This window comes from Symphalangus syndactylus, chromosome 2 (genome assembly GCF_028878055.3).
Source record: "Symphalangus syndactylus isolate Jambi chromosome 2, NHGRI_mSymSyn1-v2.1_pri, whole genome shotgun sequence".
In the NCBI taxonomy this organism is placed as follows: Eukaryota; Metazoa; Chordata; class Mammalia; order Primates; family Hylobatidae; genus Symphalangus; species Symphalangus syndactylus.
In genome coordinates this window covers 57,449,479-57,470,860 of record NC_072424.2, presented here as the reverse complement: position 1 = coordinate 57,470,860, position 21,382 = coordinate 57,449,479, and the positions used below count along the sequence as shown (strand labels likewise).

The 21,382-nt window shown below is 31.5% G+C and overlaps 1 protein-coding gene across 1 annotated transcript in view; it reads right to left on the bottom strand.

The window, feature by feature from the left end:
* Positions 1-21,382, bottom strand: part of EYS (eyes shut homolog) — a 2,088,383-nt gene that overhangs the window by 1,629,416 nt on the left and 437,585 nt on the right. The window contains exon 12 of the mRNA XM_063618766.1: positions 15,483-15,649. Coding sequence (XP_063474836.1) covers positions 15,483-15,649 — 167 coding nt within the window. The remainder of the gene's footprint in view (positions 1-15,482; positions 15,650-21,382) is intronic.

Here is a 21,382-nt window from a genome sequence, read left to right as displayed (position 1 = left end):
TCAGTTGCACATCTATTTCACAGAAGAGTATTGAATGCATTTTTTACTGGGCAAGTAACTGTTACCTACTATATCAAACACCCTTACAACAAAGTTACATGAAATAAAATCATAGAACATGGTTACTTCCCTTCAATACCTTTCCTCTTCTCCCTCCACATACAGAAAAAGAAAAAAAAAATCCTAGGTAAATTCAAAACAACTGCCACATGGCAAAAAATTGTTGGCCTGTGCTAGGCCTTGTTTAACCATATCTTTGTAAATTGTTAATAGTGCTCTTTCACTTTTAACAGTGTTCTGATTGGGGTGGTAGACTACATGGGGCCCTGTGTATAATGCCAAGATTATTATATAGTTCTGTGCCTCTACTATACAAGCTTTAGTCATAATGCTATTTGTTATTCCATGAAAATGAAAAGAAAATTTTGGAAAGGTCCTTTCTAAATGAACAGGATATCCTGTACAAGAATATGAAGGCATATCTTTATAATTCTTCCTGAGCTAATCTCTAGTTTATTAAATCTCAATAAAGGCATCAAGAGGTAGACTCTAAATTATATATGGGAAGCTTACGGCATTGAGAATATTTTTGAAAATTAAGAGTAATATGGAAGTACTAGCTCAATCAGATACTATAACAAACAAAAACTGTAGTAATTGAAATAGAGTTTGCCAGTTATCTATTAGGATCTTGCTTAAGTCTCTAAAACCTACATAGCCTATGAAGAATGATTCCTTTTTAAGTCTGAGCTGTGTGGAGATAGTGACACCTTTTATTAAGAGGAAGATTTAATAGGAGAAAATTTGGGGTAGAAACTAGGAATCTGCATTTGGCCATAGCAAATTTGAAATGGTAATTGACTTGATTTTTATATTTTATATATTTTTATATTGACCATTTGATGTTTGTTTTATTGAGCTTTAATGTCCTCAAGAGAATACTTTTTCTTGTGTATTCGTCTTTTTAAAATTTGACGAGTTGTGGTTAGAGCAACAACCTACTTGTTCCCAATTTTTGAATTTTTCAAATTTTATTTTTGACACAACTTAGGCACATTCCCTTATTGTTTAGCATTACCATTTCTATATCAACCTACCTACAATACAAACCTACCTACACACACATATTTATATATATATATATTTAAATTCTCAAAAATGATTATATCTTAGTAATATATAATGCTCTGAAATTTTATCTTTCCATTTAATGATATGCCTGAGATACCAATCCAAATTAGCACATTTGTTTTCAAAGGTTGCAAATATTCTATTATATGCATGTACCATAATATTTTACCCTCAGAAGGCACTGTAGTTACTACGTGTTTTAATTTGTTTTGCTAATATTTATACAGAAATGGAAGTCCTTGTACAAATATATCAGTGGATTCTATAAAGAGGATCCATAGGATAAATCCTTTGCAGAATTGGCCTTAATCAAAAGGAAATCAAGTGTTTAATTTTAATAGTTCTTATCAAAGCCCTCTCTATAAAGGATGATGTACAGAATGCTGGGCTTCCCAAACACTAGAGAGTTCTGCATATCATAAAAGGTTTTACTATTTACCAGTCTGATTCGAAAATCTGTCCTATTTTGCTATGATTTTTATGTGTTTAATTTATGAATAACTGCACTTTTTTTGCAAAGTTACTGGTCATTTACCTTTTTGTTTTCCTAATAACAACCTATTTTTGGTAATTTTTCTACGATAAATAACATATTTTTAACACTAATTTTATAATTAGCACAAAAGAAACTAAGATATCAACACTTCCTTCTCCTTTGCACCACACCCTTCCCCTGACCCCCCCAAAAAAACAACTCGGCAATCTATTGCTTTCCAATGGCCATTGTTTGAAACCTCATTGGGATGTTCTTAGGAAAGTGTCGCTTCTGATGCATTGGAAGTAGTCCAAAATTTCTGAAATGCCAAGCGTTTTGGTTTTAAATTTATTTCCACGTTTTAATATTCTGGTTTATTTTAATTTATATTTTCATCAAATACTATGTAAATATTCCTATAATAATGCAAATATTTCTTATAGAATAACTATAGTGTCTTCTGAGGGTCAAATATTACAGTGCATTTCCATTTCTAACTCATCATGCCACCTATATATAACTACTTTAAGATGTTTAACTCTTTTTGTGTTTTCATTTATCTCAGTATTTCCAAATAAAATATTTTACATTTGTTACTTAATAAAAAAGCACATTTAGACATTATTCATTGACGTCATCTTATGGAAGAGAAGTATTTACAATTCTTACACTGCTCCTTACCCCAAAACACACACACACACACACACACGCACAGACACACACAGACACACACACACACAGATACACAGATAAACACACCAAGCCCTTACTTCATTCTCCCAATATAAAGTTAGGTGAATTTTGTGATAAATTAACATTCATTTTATATAATTATGTGTTTAGTGATATCATTTATAGCTGAAAGAGGTCATATGCATTTACTTTTACAGAACATTTTTGTTTTCCTGGCAGTTTTTAATCACTTTATTTTTAGTTTTGTTTACTTATTCTAAGCACCCAGTCATCATTACTTCCCCATGTCCCTCAATATGCAAAATACATTGGATATTCTCTCAGCCTCAGTCTTTTTGTCTTTAGAAATGCCTCTTCTGAATGGGTAGATCCACAGGCTCACTTCATAGTGTTTTCTGGGATGACTCTTCACCTTCATCCTGGGAAGCTTTACTGCCTGTCTTCTGGTTTGGATCCTCAGTTTCCTAAATTCCTCATCTTTTTCCTTACTTGACTTCCTATTTTAAGCGAAGTATATTATTTTTAGGTTAGACCTCTTGAGAACTAAAAATGTTCATATATTGTAGATCTGAAAACTATTTTTTTCTACCTTTTTCTTATTACTTTGAGGGAAGTAGTCTTAAGTTTCGGAGTTTTTTTCAAAAGTTTAACATGCATCTCTTCTTTGTATTTCCTCTGAATTCTCTCCCCACCTTCCAGCCCCTAACTGACTTTGGTCTCTGGCTGTGAACTTAGAGAATTTATTAACTTATGTGGTTATGCTTGGCTTTCCACTTATATTGAAAAATAAATCACCAAAAAATATGGTTTGGAATTCCATGTATTCATTGTGAGTGGTTTTCTAGTGACTTTATTGCACTGTGATCAATAAAGACCTGGCTAATTTGTTTAAGAACTCTCTAATTCTCTCAGAGTCTGTATTCTTTTACCTACATCCACTCAGTGACAGTCAGGGGAAGTGGCCTGGCCACCCACATTTTTAGAGCAGAATAGGGAAAAATGCGTTGTTACCTTTGTTTTGGGAGTAGATTTTTACTTAATTTCTCCTCTGTAGTATTGCACCACATCCCTGGACTCTGTGTATTGCTCAAGAATGGAACAGGCTGTTCGCACAGATAAAAGAGAGAACTCAGGAGTTTAACTGCGTGCTCATAAAGCTTTCAATCAATTCTTTGATTTTCAGCTTCACCATGGTCCCACCCTCAGGAATGACTGATGAGTACATTGCCTGTCTTTCTTTCGAGTATTCGGCTTATTTAGTGGCTTCCCCTCTGCTACCAACTTAGTTTGGTGGTTCTAGTCTGTTGAGTAATCTACTTATTTATTCTATAGTTTCCTCTCCCATGCTCTTTGTTCCATTTGATCATAATTTTAATGGGTTTTGGAAAAAATAGAAACCCGTGTACTACATTGGACATATTTAACAGGAGTACCTATAATATACCATTTTGTCTAATGTACTGTAAATATTTTTTTCCAGATGATTGAATGTTTTTGGAGTTTATGCCTTTATAAATTATATATTTTTATATACCACCTGTATCTGTTTTTCCTTTAATCGCTTCTCAAACTTGTGTCATGTTTAGAAAAGCCTCCCCATTTTAAGATATACAAATATTCACTCTCATTGTCTTTTAGAAAGCGATAGTTTTATTTCATAAATGAATTATCTGATAAATTTTTAAATGGTGTAATTTTTTTTCTACCATTGATTATAAATGCTATGTATATTAAAATAAATTCATATAGCTAAGTACATATATTTAAATATAAGATATACATATGCATGTGACTCATATATATGAGTCATTGTCTCCCTCAGTAGAAGGTGTTTGATTTAACACTCCAGAACATATTTTAATACCTTGTTTTAATATCTTTTCTCATACTCCTATAGTTTTTTCTTTCTTTCAACTTTTATTCTTTTTATATACATAGTAAAACAAAAAATTTATTTTTGTTTTATATGAGACCATATAAAATTTATATATGAATTTAGAATTACCATATTTAAAACATTGAGCCTTTCTACCCAAGAACATGCTATGCAATTGAAGGCATTTAATAATCTTTCATAAATCGTTCATTATAATTTTAAGATTTTCTTTTGTTATGCATTTATAACAGTTATTCCTTGGTGTTTTATCTTTTGGGTTACTATTGTAAATAAAATATTAGTCTTCATTTTATTTTCTAAACGACATTTATTTCTTATGGGAAATCTACACATTTCTTAAGAAGATTTGTCAGTAGACCACAAAATAAAATTATTTTATTTCTAATAAGTTTTTTAAATCAATTCTTTTATTTTACTATATTCATCATCATATCTATAAAACACAATAATTGTGTTTCTTCCTATCCAATTTATACTTCCTCATCTTTTAACTTGTTCATGTACTTAAATACTTTCAGGAGCCTAAATTAATAGCAGGCATTATTGATTGTAATGCAAATGCTTTATTACATCAACATAAAGCTAAATAAAAACTACTTTTTATCTGGTTTAACACTTTCTATCTCAAATTCCACCTTTATATATCAAGTCTGTAGTTCCAGCCTTGTTCTCATTAAGATCTCTCCAGTGAGTTTTTCTGTTATATATTTTTTAATCCTTCTAAGTCAAAGTGTTATAATGAACCTCTGAACCTAGAATCGCTCTTAGTTTGATTTTTGAGGTAATTTAATAGATGTTAATAACCAATATATATTTTATGTGTCTATAATATTTTTGTTTTCTATTTTGAAATGTGAATTGTGTTTTATTTCTTTATTTTGTGGTTTGTGATGTTATTTATTTCTTATAATTTTGAAATATTTGTCTGCTTTTGATCTTCTATTATACTTTTAATGGTGTATAATCTACTTATCTTAGTACTTCCTGAAACAGATACACTAAAATCAATGAGACCAACATTGTCTGTTAATAGTGCATTTCTGGTTTTTGTAGCACACACTTTACTTCATACAATGGAATTCATAATGTATCCTACCTACACACCTAATATTAAAAATTAACCAAGATGATTCCTTAACTCTAATATAAAAAGTATAAGAGACCACTAATTTATAAGACCACTATTTCTATACAAAAAATACTAAGGAATGACTGAACTAGAAGATACATTGAAGTGGTTAGCTCTTTGCACTCATACACAGAATTACCGCGGGTTCGGTAGCCATAAATAAAGACTGATAATAGACATTTCCTGTTATACACTCAAGTAGGATGATGTATTTTTTTCAATATGGTTAAAAAAATTCTAAGAAATTTCTGAATGAAAAATAATATTTATTGATTTAACAAAAAATTTATTCCTGATATAGTCAATGATTATTAAAATTGTGTAAAAATATTTCGTGCCAATATGTGACATGAAATTCAGATCTAGGTGTAGATATTCATATATAAGTTTTATACACACATTAACATATGCTGCGACTTTTAGTAATTGTGCAATCCGTGAAAAACGTTTGCTTTGCCTGAACTGTTCTGTGCATTGAAAGATTTATAACATTCATCATTCACCACTCACATCCTAAAATTAAACTGTTCCAGTCAATTATTCTGAATATTGACAATGACTCTAGAAATTCCCAAGATGCCTCCAGAAGACAAAATACTCTCCCTGAAAATCACTGAGCTAAAATAAATTTCTCCAATTTACAAAAGCACTAATCACTTGTCACCCAACCATGTACTAGTATGTCAAGCATTTTATCATCATAATTAATAAATTCAAATAAATTGTAATATATATGTGTACATTGATATTGAGTACTAAGAGAAATGGCTATCAGATTGAAAGCTTTTCAGTGAGTACATCAATTTTGCTAAAACATCAATTTTGATGAAAATTATAGTAACCTATAAATGTTATTGATATCTTGAAAATATTATGTAAATCTAAAAACATTTTCTTTGAGAAAGCAAATTGGACTAAAATAATTTATGAATGTATTGCTAACTATATTAAATATATAAATTTTAAAATATAGTTAAATGGGAAACAAGTGAATAATATGATAAAAAGTAAAAAGCAGAAGCCTACTAGGTAAAATTCTATAAGTTAAAAATATGATCTAATGTGAAAATATTATAATTATTAGTTTTTTATCATTTATGTTTTTAATGAAAAAAATTCTAGGAATAGAAAAACTAAAATTTTTTCCTTTACGCATTATCCTGAATTCTAAAGTTATGACCCAAATACCTTATAAACTGTGGATGCTCAATTACTGTTGCATTAATATGGTCAACAAATGCATTTTAAACTTGAACAAACTATGCTTAAGACAAAGGTCACCTTTTGAAAATTCTGAATAAAAGGCTGCATGAAACTCCAAGTCTTAGAAGATAATTTGAAAAGCAATGCAAAAAGGTTATACCTATAAAAACTATTTAAAAATAAATTAAAATAAAAATCTGGCTTAGGTAGTATAAAACTATGTAACATGCATAAATCATTTTATTGTTTGAGATATGAAATTGAAGTAAGAAAAGCCATAAAACCTGAAGCTATAATATAGTCAAACTTTTACTTTAAATATATAACATATGTATTTGGGAAAAATATATGAGAGATAATTGTGTATAGATTAAGTTTCAACCCATATGAAACTTGAAACTTTATTATTCAAAAATGCTTCGTTTAATGAAGTCTGTCATAATTTTGGTATGTGTATGGGTAATACAATGATATGTACTCTAGAATTGCTTAAATGAACGATTTCTTTTTTTTTCTTTTTATTATTATTATTATAATTTAAGTTTTAGGGTACATGTGCACAATGTGCAGGTTTGTTACATATGTATACATGTGCCATGTTGGTGTACTGCACCCATTAACTCATCATTTAGCATTAGGTATATCTCCTAATGCTGTCCCTCCCCACTCGCCCCACCCCACAACAGTCCCCAGAGTGTGATGTTCCCCTTCCTGTGTCCATGTGTTTCTCATTGTTCAATTTTCACCTATGAGTGAGAACATGCACTGTTTGTTTTTTTGTCCTTGCGATAGTATGCTGAGAATGATGGTTTCCAGTTTCATCCATGTCCCTGCAAAGGACATGAACTCATCATTTTTTATGGCTGCATAGTATTCCATGGTGCATATGTGCCACATTTTCTTAATCCAGTCTTTCGTTGTTGGACATTTGGGTTGGTTCCAAGTCTTTGCTATTCTGAATAGTGCCGCAATAAACATACGTGTGCATGTGTCTTTCTAGCAGCATGATTTATAGTCCTTTGGGTATACACCCAGTAATGGGATGGCTGGGTCAAATGGTATTTCTAGTTCTAGATCCCTGAGGAATCGCCACACTGACTTCCACAATGGTTGAACTAGTTTACAGTCCCACCAACAGTGTAAAAGCGTTCTTATTTCCCCACATCCTCTCCAGCACCTGTTGTTTCCTGACTTTTTAATGATGGCCATTCTAACTGGTGTGAGATGGTATCTCATTGTGCTTTTGATTTGCATTTCTCTGATGGCCAGTGATGACGAGCATTTTTTCATGTGTTTTTTGGCTGCATAAATGTCTTCTTTTGAGAAGTGTCTGTTCATGTCCTTCGTGCATGTTTTGATGGGGTTGTTTGTTTTTTTCTTGTAAATTTGTTGGAGTTCATTGTAGATTCTGGCGGGGGGGATATTAGCCCTTTGTCAGATGAGTAGGTTGCAAAAATTTTCTCCCATTTTGTAGGTTGCCTGTTCACTCTGATGGTAGTTTCTTTTGCTGTGCAGAAGCTCTTTAGTTTAATTAGATCCCATTTGTCAATTTTGGCTTTTGTTGCCATTGCTTTTGGTGTTTTAGACATGAAGTCCTTGCCCATGCCTATGTCCTGAATGGTATTGCCTAGGTTTTCTTCTAGGGTTTTTATGGTTTTAGGTCTAACATGTAAGTCTTTACTCTATCTTGAATTAATTTTTGTATAAGGTATAAGGAAGGGATCCAGTTTCAGCTTTCTACATATGGCTAGCCAGTTTTTCCAGCACCATTTATTTAATAGGGAATCCTTTTTCCATTGCTTGTTTTCGTCAGGTTTGTCAAAGATCAGATACTTGTAGATATGCGGCATTATTTCTGAGGGCTCTGCTCTGATCCATTGATCTATGTCTCTGTTGTGGTACCAGTACCATGCTGTTTTGGTTACTGTAGCCTTGTGGTATAGTTTGAAGTCAGGTAGCCTGATGCCTCCGGGTTTGTTCTTTTGGCTTAGGATTAACTTTAAATGTAAATGGGCTAAATGCTCCAATTAAAAGACACAGACTGGCAAATTGGATAAGGAGTCAAGACCCATCAGTGTGCTGTATTCAGGAAACCCATCTCACATGCAGAGACACACATAGAATCAAAATAAAGGGATGGAAGAAGATCTACCAAGCAAATGGAAAACAAAAAAAGGCAGGGGTTGCAATCCTAGTCTCTGATAAAACAGACTTTAAAGCAACAAAAACCAAAAGAGACAAAGAAGGCCATTACATAATGGTAAAGGGATCAATTCAACAAGAAGAGCTAACTATCCTAAATATATATGCACCCAACACAGGAGCACCCAGATTCATAAAGCAAGTCCTGAGTGACCTACAAAGAGACTTAAACTCCCACACAATAATAAGGGGAGACTTCAACATCCTACTGTCAACATTAGACAGATCAACGAGACAGAAAGTTAACAAGGATACCCAGGAATTGAACTCAGCTCTGCACCAAGCGGACCTAATAGACATCTACAGAACCCTCCACCCCAAGTCAACAGAATATACATTCCTCTCAGCACCACACCACACCTATTCCGAAATTGACCACATAGTTGGAAATAAAGCTCTCCTCAGCAAATGTAAAAGAACAGAAATTATAACAAACTGCCTCTCAGACAACAGTGCAATCAAACTAGAACTCAGGATTAAGAAACTCACTGAAAACTGCTCAACTACATGGAAACTGAACAACCTGCTCCTGAATGACTACTGGGTACATAACGAAATGAAGGCAGAAATAAAGATGTTCTTTGAAACCAACGAGAACAGAGACACAACATACCAGAATCTCTGGGACACATTCAAAGTAGTGTGTAGAGGGAAATTCATAGCACTAAATGCCCACAAGAGAAAGCAGGAAAGATCCAAAATTGACACCCTAACATCACAATTAAAAGAACTAGAAAAGCAAGAGCAAACACATTCAAAAGCTAGCAGAAGGCAAGAAATAACTAAAATCAGAGCAGAACTGAAGAAATAGAGACACAAAAAACCCTTCAAAAATTTAATGAATGATTTCTATATCATTTTACTATAAGAATTTAAGAACCAAGATTATTTGGTTTTCTAGAGCATAATAAAGAGAGAAAATGTATCAGTGTATGTAAGTGCCTTAGACAAAAAGATTTAGACACTTGATCTAGTGGTATCAAGACTGGCCCCAATCCAAAAATACATTCAATATGACACTTTCTTTTTTTTTTTTGAGACGGAGTCTCGCTCTGTCACCCAGGCTGGAGTGCAGTGGCGCAATCTCGGCTCACTGCAAGCTCCGCCTCCCGGGTTCACGCCATTCTCCTGCCTCAGCCTCTCGGAGTAGCTGGGACTATAGGCGCCCGCCACCACGCCCGGCTAATTTTTTTTTTTTTTTTTTTTTTGTATTTTTTAGTAGAGACGGGGTTTCACTGTGGTCTCGATCTCCTGACCTCGTGATCCGCCCGCCTCGGCCTCCCAAAGTGCTGGGATTACAAGCGTGAGCCACCGCGCCCGGCCCAATATGACACTTTCATATGCAGTTCAATATCTTTTTTGTTTTAAAGGTAAAAATATAAGCACATAAAACTTTTACTTGAAGGCAGAAAAGTTTGCATAGTATAGCCAAAATAAATAAATAAACCTAAAACAAACTATTCAGCTTGTTAATAAAATCACAGACATCATGGCAGAAATTACAATAGTCTTAGAATAAATAATTATTAGACTTTTGGGATCAGAAATAATTTAAGAAAATCCTGGTCAAATTATACTATATTTTTGTGCCAAATTCACATAAAGCTCTATTTTTACAAGCCTCCTGACTCTACAGAAATAGTTTTTCAAACTTTACCTGATTTTCTTATGGACTTTTAGATTTTACACTTTGAAACAGAACTCTTACTTATAACTGAAAATTGTGTTTTGGATATATTTAACATTACACAGAAAATGTGAATCTCCTAAAATAGCCTGTAAAGGAAACAGGTTAAATTTAAAACTTCCAGAAAGAAAGCCAGAAGACACACTGCTATAATCAAGCAACTTGTATGTTCAGAAAGTGAAAAAAATAATTACTTTAGTACTTTAAAAATGTGTTCACTTTCTAAATGAAATAGAAGAACCATGAGATGTGTTCTGAAGAGTATATAATCTTACCTATGTATAGTACATTACCTGAGGACAGGTATCATGTCTCATTGTCATAACGTTTCGAAAAATATCTTCCAGTTAGAGGAGATTCAATAAATAATAAATGTACGAATGAATATATTTCATTCTATTATGATATTTCTGGTAGCAAGTAGGGATTGGTGACTTAGACATAAATTTGAGGCTTCAAAAACAGGTGGGAGTCATGAACACTTCACAGTCTGGGCATGGTATTAAGAAATTAACATCCCATACTTAGCAAATCTTTCCTGGTCTTAAGTAACAATATGGCTGGTATGATTTATTCTTTGGCTCATTAAACATTTTATAAACTCCCAGAAAAATTTTTTGAAGATTTCAGGGCAAAAAAATATGGTAATATGCAGACCTGTTTGAAATAGAAATACATCACTTATATGATGAATTTTAATCTGCACCCATTTAAAATACACTTTAAAAGAAAATGTTTATACGTTATTCATTAACTTTGTGTCTGTTAACATCATCAAGATTATTAGTGTCTATCATTATAATACTATCATTATTTTGCCTTTAAATTGAATTTAGTTGAAAAATTTCTCCATCCTGAAATCACAGAGATATTTTTCTACATTTCTTTCATTTATATCATCATTTTACCTTTTACTTTTAGATCCCTATACACATTTAGAGTCTACTTCTATATAAGGTATAAGGTTGTAATCCAGTTTCATTTAAGGTCTTATAATGAGCCATTTCCTCAATACCATTTACTAAAGAACCCTGTATGTTCAAATGAAATTATAGCCAAATTTCTCATATATCAAGTTCCCATATATACTCGGGTTGTTGTCAGAGCTCTCTGTTGACCCATTATTATTTTTTTTCCCTTAAAGGCACCTATATACGTTTTGTAGTCTGTCATATCATATGGTTCATGAGATCCCACCCCATTAGTCTTCCTTTTAAAGATAACTTCATAATTTGGAAAATATTATTCATAAATATATAACACAATTAGTTTCTAAAATACTTGCAATATTTTTACTATTGCATTAAATGTGTGAATTAATTTGAGAGGAATTAATATTTTAGCTAATTTAAGGCCTAATATTTAAATCCATGCATTATATTTCCATTTATTCAGAGTATATATAATTTTCTCTTTTTCACTGAGCTTACTAGTATATAAAGGGTCTTTTTAATGGAGAATTAGAGAATCTTTTTTTTAATTCTAAAGATTTTGCATATCTTTTGACATTATAACAGGTGGTATCACACATATAATTTCTAGATATTGCAACTGATATAAACTTAATTTTATATGAAATACTTGTATCTGCAACATTTGCTGGCCTTCATTGTTAGTATTAATTATGAGACAATATCAAGAACTCATTAAAGTGTTGATAAATTACAAAAATGCCAAGATTCTCTGGATATCAAAAAATAATGACAAACAAAAGAGAATCACAAAATCAGAAAAAAGGAAATTATATCACAAAACTAAGGATAATTTTCTTAATAAATAAAAAAGCTTCTGAAAATCATTGTTTCATTAAACAAGTATTTGTTGAGCACTATTCTATGTGTCTTTTGTGGCTTACTGCTTTTCCTTATCAAAATGTTTTCAATGTCTATTCGTATTGAAGCATGTATCAGTAATTCATCTTTGTCTATTGCTGAATAATATTTCACTGTATGGATATAACAAATTTTATATATCCATTCATCAGTTGATGGTCATTTGGGTTGTTTCAACTTTTTGACTCTTTTGAACAAAACTGCAAACATTCACGTATAAATTTTTGTAAGAACATATATGTTCATTTTTTTGAGTATGTACTAGAAGAAGAATTCCTGGGTGTAAAGTGTTATCTCATTGTTTTGATTTAAAATTCCAGTCTTTCAGCCTTTCACCATAAAGTATAATGTTAGTTATGTTTCTTTGTTCTTATTTTTTTTTAACTTCTCTTATCAGATTGTGGCAGTTCCCTTTTATTCTTTATTTGTTAAGTGTTTGTTTCATAAAGAGTTGTGAGATTCTGTAACATGCTTTTTTTCTCCATCTATTTACATTATCACGCATTTTCTTTTTTATTTATTCTATTTATACATTAAATTACATTAATTGATTTTAAGATATTAAACCAAACTTATATTCTTATGATAAATCCCACCTGGTCATGCTGTATAAACTTTTCTATATGTTGCTGAATTTGGTGTGGTATCACCGTGTTGAGGATTCTTGTGTGAATTAATTTGGGAAGAATTAATATTTTAGCTAACTTAAGGCCTAATATTTAAGTCTATGCATTATATTTCCATTTATTCAGAGTATATACAATTTTCTCTTTTTCACTGAGCTTAGTGGTATATAGAGAGTATATAGTGCTATATAGAGGGATTAAAAACATAGATTTGCTTATAGTTTTCTTGTGATTTGTCTAGTTGTGCTATTGTTGTAATATTGGCCTCATAAAATGAGTTGGGAAATGTTCTCTTCTCTTCTATTTTTGGAGGAGGTGGTGAATAACTACTCTTAATTTTGCTTTAAATATTTGTTACAATGTCCCAATGAAGTCATCTAGGCATGAGCATTTCATAGTGTTAATTTTTGTTAGTTTGTTTAATTACTGATTCAATCTTTTTACTTATAGGTTAAATTTCCTATTTCTTCTTGAATCAATTTCAGTAGTTGGTATTTTTCTGTTTTCCATTTTATCGAAGTTAACTAATTTTTTTAATTTACAGTTGTTCATAGCATTTCTTTATAATTATTTTTCTTTCTGTAATTTCAGTAATATTTTATATATTATTCCTGATTTTAGTATATTTATTTTGTTAATGTTTAAAACAAATGAAATTTTGTTTTTTGATATTCTTTATTGTTTATCTATATTTTATTTTATTAATTTTACTCTACATTTTATGATTTCCTTCTTTCTACTTATTTTATTTAGGTTTAGTTTCCTCTATTGTCCATTGTGTTATGGAAGTTTAGGCTATTGAGGTATTTACAGCTATAAATTTTATTCCCAGCACTGCATCACCCACATGCCATGAGTTTTGTTATCCATTTTCAATAATCTCAAAGTCTTTTCTAATTTCTCTTGCAATTTCATTTTGATTCATTGTTTAATAAAGATTGTGTTATTTAACTTCCATGTAATTGTAAATTTACCAAGTTACTTATCGATTTTGATGTTTAATCTCATTCAATTTTGGTCAGATAATGTCCTTTTTATTATTTCAATGTTTTGAAACATATTACAGCTTGCTTTATAGCATAACGTAGGATATGATCTATCCTGGAGAGTGTGCCATGTACATTTAAGAAGGTTATTCTGCTGTTGTCGGGTAATGTGTTTTATAGCTATCTACTTTTTCTAGATGATTTATAGTGTTGTTCAAATCTTCTATATCTTAGTTGATTTACAGCCAAGTGATATATGTGCTATTGAAAATAGAATATTAGAGCCTCTAATTGTTATTGTTGAATTGGCTATTTCTCCCTTAAATTATTTTTTTAGCTTCATTATTTTGAGGCTCTGTTGTTAGTTGTGTATATACATATACATATATATATACACATATATGTTTGTAATTACTACCTTTTCTGATAGTTTGACTCTTTTATAATTATAAAATATCTTTCTTTTTCTCTAGTAACAGTTTCATTTTTTCTCTTAATATCTATTTTCTTCCCTGATGTTAGTATAGGCACTCCAGTTTTCTTCTTAATGCAGTTGGAATGATTTTTTTTTGTTGCTTTACTTTCAGCTTATTTGTATCTTTGAATCTAAAGTGTCTTCCGTAAACCATATACATATATACACACACACGTATAAAGTGTATCTTCTATAGATCATATATAGTTGACTAAATCAGAAAACAGCCAGTCTAAACATCTCTATCTTTTGATTGAATTTCTGAAATCACTTTATTTAAATATTTTTGATATATCTGAATTTATGCCTGCCATTTTACTTTTTGTTTTCCACATGTCTTATCTCTCTTTTGTACCTCTATTTTTCTCATTCTAATTATTCTAATACTAGTTTATTTTATACTAAGTAAATCTCTAGGGCAATATTTTATTTTATTGTATTTATTTTTTCGTGATAGGGTCTCACTCTGTTGCCCAGGCTGGAGTGCAGTGGCACAATCATAGCTCATTGCAGCTTCTAACTCCTGGGCTCAAGTGATACTTCTTCCTCAGCATCCCAAGTAGCTAGGACTACAGGTGTGCACAACCACACCTGGTTGATTTTTTAAATTTTTTTGTAGAGACAAATTATCACTATGTTGCCCAGGCTGGTCTCAAACTCCTGGCCTCAAGCTATTCTCTTGCCCTAGCCTCCCAAAACACTGAGATTACAGGCTTAAGTCACTGTGCCAGACCCTGAGGGCAACATTTTAATTTTGTTAATGCTGATTTTACTAAAGCATATGAGTTGTTTGTTTTGTTGTTGTTGTTTTTTTTTTGTAGTTGCTTTGGAGCTAATTGTACACATCTTATCAGAATTTACCACAGATTTATGCTAACTTAATTCAACAACGACATAGAAAAGTTATTTCTATACAGATATATTCCTTCTTCCCTTCTTTTATTGTGCTAGAATTGTTATACATAACATGTATTGTGTAACATAATATATAATAACTATATATGTATATGTAAGTGTTTGTTGTGGAAATTCCAATCATTTTAATCAACAAAAAGATTGTTACTATGAAACAGTTCAATTATGACTATCAATTTAATTATAACTTTTTGATATGTGATATTATCTGCTCAAATGATACATAAATACCTGGGTCTATTAATTTCATCTTTACAAATAGCTTCAGGTTGACACTCATTTTCTTGATCATCAGTTGTATTTTCCAGATACATGTTGCCAGCCCATCTGAGAAAACATAGATAGTGATATTCCTGACTGTCATCTTCACTCAAACAACTGCATCCATTTGCACAAATCTATAGCAACAAAAGAAGTAAAAATGTTATAAATTCCCATCATTTACTACAATATTACAAGTGTGACCTGAGAGACCACAATAGATGCCTCTCTGTCTACTAAGATGAAACCTAGGGTTAAGGAAACAGAAGGTAACTATGGGACAAGGGTTCAAAGCTTGGCTGGCACAGCAATTCCGTAAATTTCTAGAGCTACAAGAGAAACCACACCCTTGCTAAATTCCCTAATAGGAGCTTTCAGTCAAATTGTCATTTCATTTCTAACTCTGATTTACAACCAAGGCCACCATAACCCTTATCAGACAGAGAATCACCTTACAAAACACTTTTCTGATAAGCAATTGTAGGCCTCAAACCAGTTTCAGCAAGTTTTTACAGACAGGACATAAACTGTCTTTGTGTCCTATAGTTCACTTTTTTTATGTGAACTGCCAAATTCCACCTAATTTTAAAGCTAAAGCCCTGCTTCAAAGAGAACATGAGATGTATGTTACATATATGTTTACTCATTGAACATGTGCTTGACTGTCCCCCATAAATATGTATTGCTTTCCCCACAAACTTGCTAAATATGTCTGACTCTCTTTTGAACACAGACCTTATGAGGCACAAAAATCACCCTGACCTTTACTACTTCTGAGAGAGCACCTTGGGTCCACATCAGAGATGAAGTTTTCCCAGTTATATTATTTGGCTCTGTTTCCTCAGCCAAGTCTCACGTTGAGTTGTGATTCTGACTGTGGGAGGTGGGGCCTGGTGGGAGATGATTAAATCATGGGGGCAGTTTCCCCCTTGCTGTTCTCCTGATACTGAGTGAGTTCTCCTGAGAGCTGGTTGTGTAAAAGTATATAACACCTCTCCCTTTACTCTCTCTCCTGCTACCATGTGAAGACCATGCTTGCTTCCCCTTCGCTTTCTGCCATGATTGTAAGTTTTCTCAGGCCTCCCAGCCATGCCTCCTGTAGAGCCTGTGGAACTGTGTGTCAATTAAACCTCTTTTCTTTGTAAATCACCCAGTCTCAGGTAGTTCTTTAGAGCAGTGTGAGAATGGACTAATACACCCAGTTAGCAAACTGATACCACAAATAAACTCTTCTTTCTACTATTTAGTCTTCTTGGTAGTCTTTTGGATGACACAATCATTTCAAAGTTTGAATTTCAAGCTTTCATTTATTTGTTGAAATAATGTTTCTTTAGCAAAGGTTAAAATAATCAGTTTTGATTTATGTCAAAATCATTTTTAATAGTCAAATTGTTTATACTCAAATTGTGACAGAAATATATATGTATGTGTATATGTATGTATATATATGTACTGAATATATGTACATTTATTACACAATTATTTTAAATTCCATTTTATTTTAACGAAATTTTTATAGACATTGTTTAAATGTTAACTGATGTGATGGAAATAGCATTGTATTGATAAACAGATCCATGGAAAGTCTATTTGTGGTTTTGCTAAATAGTTTTTATTCTTCAGTGGTTTACTTGTTTTCTCCTTTGAACTGATAGTAAAGCTTTACTGGATTCCTTATTAAAAGTAAATTAAATAATATCTTTCACACATGTTTGTTTAATATTTTCATAAAGTTATGATGCCATGTTTTATTGAAAATTATATTTATATTTTTAACAGCTTTAAAAAATCTTCCACAGATATGCCCAATGGAGTCACCTGATGGTTAGGTAAACTGTCAGAAGAGAAATGCACTTCTTATGGAGTGCTTAAACACAGGCATATATTTATATATTTACATATACATATATTCTTAATTTCTACAGGTATATTCAAATGACAGTAGAACTTTACTATCTTTAAAAACATTTCTCTGCATATTTTCACATTTTCTTTTTGGTTTTGGTTCATAGCCAACAAGTTATTTTCCATCTGTAGCAACAAAGATTAGGAATTTGGTTTCATGGTCTGATCTTTATTGATATCTAAATAGATGAATGTTTCATAGAGATTCACTCTCTGTTGAATTAGAATCAAATGAGAATCTGTCTTTTCACTTTCTACATAGAGCTCAAAACAAGTAAGAAAATCAAATCTACTAAGAAGTAGAATAGTTCTTTGATGTGAACAGATAATAAAGTGTTATTTACACTTGCCCCAAGTCTAAAATATTACAACTGAAGCTTTAAGTTTTCTCTGTGTCTGTATGTCTATGTGTTTGTAATTCACAAAGGCTTTCATTTCTGTTTGAGTATGTAATGATTTTCTACATCCAGAGGATATTAGTTGTAAAGTTTTTTTCAATTAAAGGAGCACTATTATAACTGGCTTACAAATTTAATAAATGCTCATATAGGAAGCAACAAATTCTAGCATTTTATGACACTACTTTATTTTTCTATCTATCTCTATCTCTATATCTATAGGTAGTTTAGCTTCCTAAAATTTGAGACTATACTGAACATTATAACTTACTGTGTTTTTCTTTAAAAAAAATGAGAATATTCTCTTTTGTTATCTCAGAAAAATTACCAAAGTTAGAAAGTTGACTTGGCTATAAAGCTATATTTTCTAGCTTATAAGCCTTATTCAAAATTTGTTAATTTTTAAAATATTCTTTATGGAAAAATGCCTAATGTATTATTTCTGCACCTTAAATATAATTAGAAAATATGAAACACCAAAACTTCAAATTACCCATTGTATTTTTAATTATTATATATCTATATTACAGAATAATACATAATTAAATCTTGAAAGAGAGCAATATTTTAACAAGGAATATTAGTACAGAATTTGGAATAGGACAAACTTATTTCACATAACTATTTATTTTCAAAATAATTATTACTGGGATTTAAGAAAATCTGAAATAACTAAAAGTTGAATAATGAGTTTTCCTCTTGGCTATACCTCAAAAACCACGTAACATTTTGTCTAAGGGATGTGATATGAACACCTAAATTATATCTAATGCTCCAGTTGAGAAACTTTTATTAAATGAGAAAGATGGTGAATTATTTTATGCTGCAGTTATGTACTATATCTAAAAACTATTGCAAGTAATTTCTGGGACTAAAAAATAATTTTGGGTTTCAACATGATTTCTCATCTGTTCAGGTAGTCTAGACATCTACTAGAATTTTGGTTTTCTGTAATTAAATTTACGGATAAGAAGTCTCTCAGAAAAATTAGCAAGAGAGTAAATTATATCAGTAGACGTATAGAAACTTGAATCTGCCTTGTAAAGCAGAGGAAATATTTCTCAACTTTGTGTATAAAGAGAATCAAAGATCTGCTTAAAGGAGTCCATTAATCTTTAAAAATTTTATACAAAAAATTCTATCAAATATTCTATCAAAATGTTACATCAAACGAGTTTAGCAATTTTGGACTGAACGGGGTTGGCAACCCTAACTCCTGTATTTCACAGGTGAACTGTATATATATTATGTACATAAAACATATAATTAATTATTAAACTTTGCACAAAAACCTCAATATTACAAAATACACACAAGTTAAATTAGAAGTTTTATTCTAGATATTTTAAAATGTTTACTTGATGAAGGAATGCAATAAAATCATGATTTTGGGCAGTGGAAGATATTTTCTTCCCAAAAGAAACAGAAGTAAAACAAACAGCTGGAAATTCCCTTTTTGATAATACATTACTAGTGATGTATATACATAACACAGTATTATTACCCCAAAGTCACTTCATCTGTAGAGAAATTAACCTTCCTGAAGGATATTTATAACATACTTACAGAAAATGTTCTGCATAGGTAAATAAACAACTCTAGTTAAATAATGCCAGCTATCATTTCAGAGAATATCATGTAATTTTCCAGAAATAATTTTGTCATATCCACATTATATTAGTACATAGGGTCACTTGGCAAAGGACTCTGTGGGAAAAAAATTCTGTAAGATGTAATATATGCCCTTTATTTTGCCATTTTGACCCTTGTTATTAAATAGATAAATAAAGTGACTTCAGAGGGGAAAGTGACTTTTCTTAATCATGATACGTAGAAAGCTGGATCCTTAAAATAATATCTGTCAAAGTAAAAATTGCACCAAAGTTAGATAGGTCATTAAATGTTATTAAAGACTATTGAAATAGGGGAGAGAGACTAAACTCAATTCTCCAAAAATAGAAAGCAGGAGAGATTTTAACTGCGAACTTGAACTAATAAAACATGACAGCAGTGCTCCCTTATGGTTGGTTTCACTTTCCACGCTTTCAGTTACCACAGTTCAAAAATATGTTAGTACAGTTTAGTAAGATATCTTGAAAAAGAGAGACCATAGTCACATGACTTTTATTATAGTATACTGTTATAATTGTTCTATTTTTATTAGTAATTGTTGTTAATCTATTTTTGTGCCTGATTTAAAAATTAGACTTTATCATAGGTATGTATGTATAGAAAAACTACAGTAAATACAGGGTTTGGTACTATTCACAGTTTCAGGCATACACTGGGGTCTTGGAAAGTATCCCTGCAGTTAAGAGGGAAGACTGTCATACTTGATGTCACTAGAGAAGAGTTTGATCAATGCAATGTGTCAAGCAGATTGAGTTATTACTGAGTTTGCAAAGATTTTGCTCTGTGAGTAGGCCTTCTGTAGAGTACACAGGGAAGTAAGAGTACTATTTTCTTTGATGTTTACATTTCAGAGACATGGTTCCAAGGTCCTTGATACAGACATCCCGTGCATCCTTAAACTGGCAAGAGGTTAGAAGAAGATTTACATACATTTCAAAAAGGCAGATAATTTATAACTGCAAAATTTTTAAAGTACATCCTATAAGAAAAAAAGAGTGCAGGGTCCTGTAGGCAATAAGAAACTTGTCTGAAGTTTAGTCAAGGTGAGGGAAAGAGGAAGGTTGTTTTGGCTATATATTTAGCTAACTAAAAGGGAACAGATTTTAAAAATCATATCTGGATGAATTAAAGTTCAAATTTATACTGGATTAAGACCTAGTCATAAATTCTGAAATAAAATAAACTTGGTAAAAGCCTTTCACATCCCAAATTTCAGTGCTCCATAGACTCTTCTACCTGGCTTGAAATTCACCTTCTCTTCCCCGTAACTCATAATAATATATAATTTTATAACATTTTTGTAGCAGGGGTGTAGAAAACAAGATAAACTTATTTGTAATTATGTGTTTCCATTCCAGAAGCATTTGCATTTAAAAGGACCTCACTCAGAGAAAGAAAACATTTTAATACAAAAAAAAAAAATAAAAGAACACTCTGGGAATTTCTGTCTTTGATGATAAAAACTAAAATAAACCTAATTTTCCATCATATGTTTCAAAATACTGAGAAAAAGCAAGACTAACTTACTATTTACTCCATGAAATACTTGCTTCTGGAACATAAGACTTGAACCAACTAAAATAAGTTATTTACAAAGACTAACAGTTTGCACATCAAGACTCACTTTAAAGATTCTCAGTATATCGTGCCAACAATAGGAAGCTTTCCTTCATAAACTCTAACCAGTCCCCACTAAATACCCTCTACAACTGACTCAAAGCTCTACACCAAATAAATAACTTTCCACAACTTCTCCCATCTGAGGCACTACTAAGACTCTACTAAGGTGTTGTTTTCCCTTATTGAAAGAAGTCCAAAATAATTAGTTTGTCTCCATCAGCAGAATTGTCTGGTGGTCTTTCGGAGGGTAAAAAGTGAATAAATCCAAAGTTTCACAAAATCTCATTAAAATGCCCTCACTCTCAAGGCTGGATA